Source organism: Poecilia reticulata, linkage group LG2 (assembly GCF_000633615.1).
Source record: "Poecilia reticulata strain Guanapo linkage group LG2, Guppy_female_1.0+MT, whole genome shotgun sequence".
Taxonomy (NCBI): Eukaryota; Metazoa; Chordata; class Actinopteri; order Cyprinodontiformes; family Poeciliidae; genus Poecilia; species Poecilia reticulata.
The window spans coordinates 5,870,343-5,876,342 of record NC_024332.1 but is presented as its reverse complement, the minus strand read 5'-3'; the positions used below and the strand labels follow the sequence as shown (position 1 = coordinate 5,876,342).

At 41.4% G+C, this 6,000-nt stretch overlaps 1 protein-coding gene across 2 annotated transcripts in view; it reads left to right on the top strand.

Moving 5' to 3' along the window:
- The window catches only part of LOC103474702 (histone deacetylase 4-like), a 72,793-nt gene that overhangs the window by 15,097 nt on the left and 51,696 nt on the right, over nucleotides 1-6,000 (top strand). For both annotated transcript variants that reach the window (XM_017310944.1, XM_017310946.1), the window contains exon 2: nucleotides 454-820. In XM_017310944.1, coding sequence (XP_017166433.1) covers nucleotides 799-820 — 22 coding nt within the window. In that variant the 5' untranslated portion in view covers nucleotides 454-798. The remainder of the gene's footprint in view (nucleotides 1-453; nucleotides 821-6,000) is intronic.

Sequence of the window (6,000 nt, the reverse complement as noted above, 5' to 3'; positions counted from 1 at the left end):
CCATAATTCTCCATAATTCTTCAAAGTGTTTAACTAAAAAGAGAAACAAACTGACTTGGTGTTACATGAGTGAGAGGTACAAATTGGTGAAGGGGCAAAATGACCCAGAGTCACATTTTCTACTTTTTTAAAACTCACGTTGAGAAGTAAAGGTTCAATTTGATCAGCAGAAAAGTGCCACATTATGCCTTTTCCCCCCTTTCACACTTTCTTGCCATTTTGCTCTGAATATTTTAGGAAACATTTTTCAATCAGTAAGCATAACCAAACTCTTCCTCTCCTTTAACTCTCCTCTAAATCAGCAGAGGCTTCGCGTTTGATGCAGATTTTACGAAAATAACCCGACGGAAAACGGAGAATGTTCGCCGCCGATTCCTTCTGTTTACAGCAGGAAAGTTCCGACTGTTTTTAAAGAAGCTTTAACGACGCTGTCCTTTCTGTCCCGTCTCCTAGGTTGATGCCGATGCTAGACAGCGCGCTGCCTCTTTAAGTGCAGTAGCCACATCATTAGGCTAATGGAGATTGGCTGCTGCCGCTGCTGGACGCCTGCTTCCAGTTTCCTGTTCGACCGTCCGGAGCGTTGGATCAGCCCGAGCTTGCATTTAAGCGGACACTCCCAGACGCCCTTAGTTTTGGCAGGATAACGGCCTCCCAGTGAATAATACTTGCATTACATACACACACACACACACACACGCACGTTCACATCTGTTCTGCAGCACACAAACACACACACACATAAACACAACGAGCCGGCTGCTCGATTCGGTGAACTGTGTGGGAACCAACCTGACAGAGATGACATCAAACAGCCACCAAGGTAAGACTTTTCAGTTCTTTTGGTGATTTTTTTTTACGACATTTTTAAAAGTTTTTTTTATTGTTAACCTTATTGTTTTTAACATATAATGTAACCCCCCACACCATCTCATCTCAAATTTAAATATACTTTTTATTAGATTAAATATGCATGAGCGGAAATATTTGCCCATTCTTCTTCCAGAAACAGCTCAAGCTCAACCTGACCAGATGGAGAGCATCTGTGAACATAATTTTTTAAAGTCTTTCACTAGATTCTCATGTAGATCTAAGTCTGGGCTTTGACTAGGCCATTCTGTTGTAGCTCTGGCTGCATTTAGTACCGTCAAGTGGTAAATAGAATGAAATGCAATGCTTTAGAAATTAAACCCACTGACAATTACAATATTTTGACACAAGACAAAAACGACTCCCAGCAGGACGGGAGTGATTGATAATCGATTTTAAATTTGAACCATATGATTTCTCCTTCAATCTGCAGGTGTGTAAAGAATCCTCGTGATCCACTCTGGTCTGCTTTGCGAAACAGAATGAGAAATGGGTTCGGGTTGTTCCAAATCGCATCATGTTCGTGCCGTTTTGGTTGTTTTGGCCACCTTTCTTTTACTCTCTTGTTGAGGCTGTCTTAGCGAGAAATATTACGGGGGTGCTCAATTTTCATTTTACAAACCGAGCATTTGGTGGAAACCAAAACAAGTCCGTATTTTTATCTTCAACGACGACGGGTTCAATCGTGTTTCTTTCCCTTTTTCATTTTTGTACTCTGCTCTTTGTTTTGGTGTCTTCCGCGTTTGCGTACGTTCCCATACCAACTGCACAGCGGCGTCCCGTATAGTTAGAAAATTTTGACTTCTTTTTTTACTTTTTTCAAATTAATTTTGGGAATTTTTACATCAATTCTGAATCACAGCAAATGAGAATCTTGATTCTTATGTGAAATTATTATTTTTTTATTCTTCTAATGTCCAGTGTTACCTTCCCATCAGTTCTGATCACATTTTCTGTCCCCGATGAAGAAAATCATCCACACGGCATGATACTGCCACCGCCATGTTTCACTCTTATGGAGGGTAGGAATACTTTTGCAGGAGACTCTATATATTAAAACAGAGTTAATAAAAGCCTCTCGCTTCTCGGGTAGGTTAACATTTGATGGGGGTCCTCTGAGCCCCCTGATTAAATGTTAACCATCGCACATCGAGTAACGAGCACTTGGCTGCCACGCTGCTGAACGCCACGTTTTGATTACGGGTAGAAACAGATCGCCGCTCACTAAAACGCAATAAAACATTTTAATCCGGTCTTATGGCGGCTAATAGGCTCAATTCAATATGAATGAGCTCCGGAGTGTGATAGAAGGTCCACAGCATCGTCTCATTAGGCGAGGCTCTTCCTTTACTCCCTGGCAGGCTAATGAAGCTTCCGTTCAGCAGCTTTGGCTCGCGTTTTAGTGAGCTGATGAACGATTCCGTGACCCGCTGGCAGACGAAGAGGTTTTCGCCGGCTGCCGCACCACTTGACGCGGTGTCCAGCGTGTCGGCTTTGCACACCTGGGAGCGTGTGCAGTTTAAATAGCACAACCGAGGCAACCGTCAAGTCTCCCTGGAGGGATGTGAGCGCCCGCGGCGTTCCAACATCCCCTGAACGCACCGCGGAAACAGAAAAACTCACCTCGACGACTTCACCTGCGACCAACTAATGTATTCTTAAGGTGAAACGCAAACAACCTGAGATGATGAAATACTTGACGCTGTGTTGCAAATGATCACATTTTCAAATACTAGTCAATATTTTGAGGCATTCATTGCTAATACATGTTATGGTTTACAGCTGAGGAGTGACAGTAAGTAAATGTGCACTCGGCAGCAGGGAAAGTATCAGGATGCTGATGTTTAAAATTCCTGCGACACGTCTCAGAAACGCTGCGCTGGTCCACGGTTACAGTAGTGTTGCATCAGTTCCTCTCATTGGAGCTCTGTTTAAGTGTGCAGGAACCGACTGGGACCAGTTCGGTTAGCTTGGAGAGTGAAATGTTTTCCCTGTAGACCGGCCAGTTTGCCAGCGAGGTTTAATATGTGCAGCATGTGGCAGATTATCTGGATCCATGTCAGCACAGGTGTACTAAACTGTTTGTTTTTTTACACATATTTATGTGCTTTAATAGCAAAATCATAGTTATTTTTTAAATGCTGTTATGGCAGCATCTGACAATTATTCCTGAAATCATTTATTCTGACGATTAATTGATTAATCGGATTAAGAAATTCTACAGATTTTTCATTTAACCACTTAACCCTTTTTAAATGCAGTATTAGAAATACATTAAAAGTTGATAAACAAATTCTTTAAAAAAAAATAAAACTAATCATTACTTTGTTATGCTGCTTGAGGAATTCTGGGTAGGACATATTTACAAACAAATATATTTTTCATCTTCAGTGCGAAATGTATAATTTTTCATAGAGTAGGTTTAACTACAGCTCTGAGTGTGTTCTTTCAGCAAATTTTCTTTTTATGAATCTCTGCACTCCAGTTCACGATTAATCAGTTACTAATTTAGTTGCTGATTATTTAAATAATTGATTTATCGCGATTAATCAGATGAATCGTTTTGAACCCATTTAAAATGTTAAAAAAATCACAGAATGAATCACTTTGTCACGTGTTTCTCCTTTAAACAGTTTCTATAAAGTTTATGTTGAATCGTCATTTGGACTGTTCATTTGTTCCTGAATTTCTTTAGATCAGAGCGTTAAGTGTTCCTGTTCACATGCTGTCAGACAAGTTCTATCAGTCTGGCAGTAATTAATATTCCCTAAAAATATGCCACATGAATAATTTCCTGATTTAACAAAGGAGGAAGAAGATGTTTTTATCATAATTAGCTTATTCTACATAGATACTCTCAGTTTTATCTTAATCTGCATTTTCTTTTCTGATTAAAGTCACGCTCGGGAAGGCCTTTAAAGCCCGAAAGTGAAATGAAATCTCTTGTTTGTAGGCGTCTCGTTCCTACATCTCTAATAATACAGGTAACATTAGACCCCTAGGCCTCGCCAAGTAACAAAAAAAACTGTAAGAAAAACCTCGTCTTTTTAAAATAAACCCCCTCTGTCGTGTTCCCTTGCAGCTCTCGCTTTTTTGTCCAAAAAGTTCTGAAATAACACCTCCCCTTCATGCGATGTCTGTAAAAAAAAAAAAAAAAAGAGAGAACAGAAAAAGTGAAATTTGAATCGGCGTCCTGCCGTGAAGACGGGTCAGGAAGCTTCGCTCTTCAGCTCGGCCCTGGAACCATGGCAGCTGACAGAAAAAAGCGAAAACGACCCCGCGCGCTGTCAAAACACAACGTTTAGCTCTCTTCTAATTTCCCACGCTGGCCTTCCGCGACGCCTTATCTCCACAGTTTTGCTTCCCCAGCATCCAGGATCCACCTGCCAACCCTTTGCTCGCTCACCTCCGACTAAAACAAAAACGATCCTTTCGTCGGCGGCCGGGGAGACGTGCCCAGGGCGGGGGGGTTGAGGTGATTCATATTTCTCTCAGCCGTGTTCGAAAAGCCTCCGGAGGAGACGATCCGGGTCCTCTGAGAGCTGCCAAGGCGTGGGCGTCGATCTGAGGTGTTGCTTGTCTCGTTTTGAGTGACAGCTCGGAGACGCACTTGTTGGATGTTGGTGCACACACAGGGAGACGAAAGGAGGCAGCCAGGAGACATCCAAAGACAGAGAAATGTGCAACAGTGTGACCTCCAGGCACTTGTCAGGCGTCTTCCATATCTTACTTTTTCGGCGGCGGGGATGTTGTGAGACAGTAGGGAGCGCAGGGTAAGCAGTCCGCTGTGTTTAGAGAGGAACACATCAGACTTTGTGGTCACGTTCATCCACAGAAACGGGGAAATCTGGAAAGACCTGGACTTTGATTTCAGGATTTTCCCAGTCTGGAGAAGAATGGGGAAAAGAGAAGAGTGAGAAAATTATGTGTACTGCTGCTTGCTCTTGTCTTTTCTTCCTTCTTTCTGTTTTTGTTCTTCCATTCTTCCACCCTTTAGAAAGTTGAATCTGGAAAAGTGGAATTTCTACATTGAAAATCTGTAGGAACACTGACAACTCGTCCTAAATCCCTTTGAGTTTGCGTGTGTGTGTTGATCCCTCCCCTCTTTTAGCTGCATTTTCTGTTGGATGTTTCTGAGCGTGCCTGCCTGCTTATGTGCCGTTTCTGTAATCTGTAAATGAGCTTACTGCAGGGCACTTCTTTTTTTTTTTTTAACCAGGACTTACTCATTTTCTTTATTACAAAAGCGTTGGGATATTTAGATTAAATATCATTTACCATAAATCGTTTTCCCAGAAAAGGGAAATGTAAAACGTTTTGTCGCGTTACCGTTTCTGGGAACAAAGTGGGTCAGGCCGATAAGACCTTTTAGTTGGCCCGCAGTGTTTATAAAGCAGTGATTTCTCTGTATACAGACATATTTTGTTTATATTAGCCTACGACATTTGTTTTACATGCTAAGTATACATCAATGTTTAGATAAATGTCATGCTGAAGATGAATTGCAGTAGCTAAAGGCTATATTTGGAGCATAAACCTGTGACAGATAAATGACCCCCCAAAAATGCTTGTAACCAGATGTTGACAAACACAAAAGACTTAGCAACTAAATTGCCCATATGTGTTGGGTCATTTGAGCTTCAACTTCTGAGAGATTTTTGCTTCAATATTTTTATTCTTTGTAACACCATCTATATTTTTGAAGAGTGCAGTTTCTTCTGTAGCAGTATTCCTACAAGAAAGTGTCCATTCATCCTTAAAACGTTTTAAATTAATTAAAAAATAAATAAATTTAGCTATACGTTACTCATAGGTCTTAAATTCACTTTGTTCTGTGACTCGAGGCAGTGGCGGCTACCAGCGAATAAACTCTTGCTAGCAAAGGGTAAAACTTGCTAGCTAACTAGCTTTACCCTGCTTTACCCTTGCTACATAGCTAGTTCTTTCACCCCAGCAAAGGGTAAAACTCACTAGCTAGCGAGCTTTGCCCTGCTTCTAAAAGAGCTATCTAGCTAGCTCTTTTAGATTACAAGGGTAAAATTTGCAAGCCAGCCAGCTTTACCCTGCTTTACCCTTGCTACCTAGTTATCAAGGGCAAAGCAAGCTTTTTTACATCCATCATGGGTAAGTGGA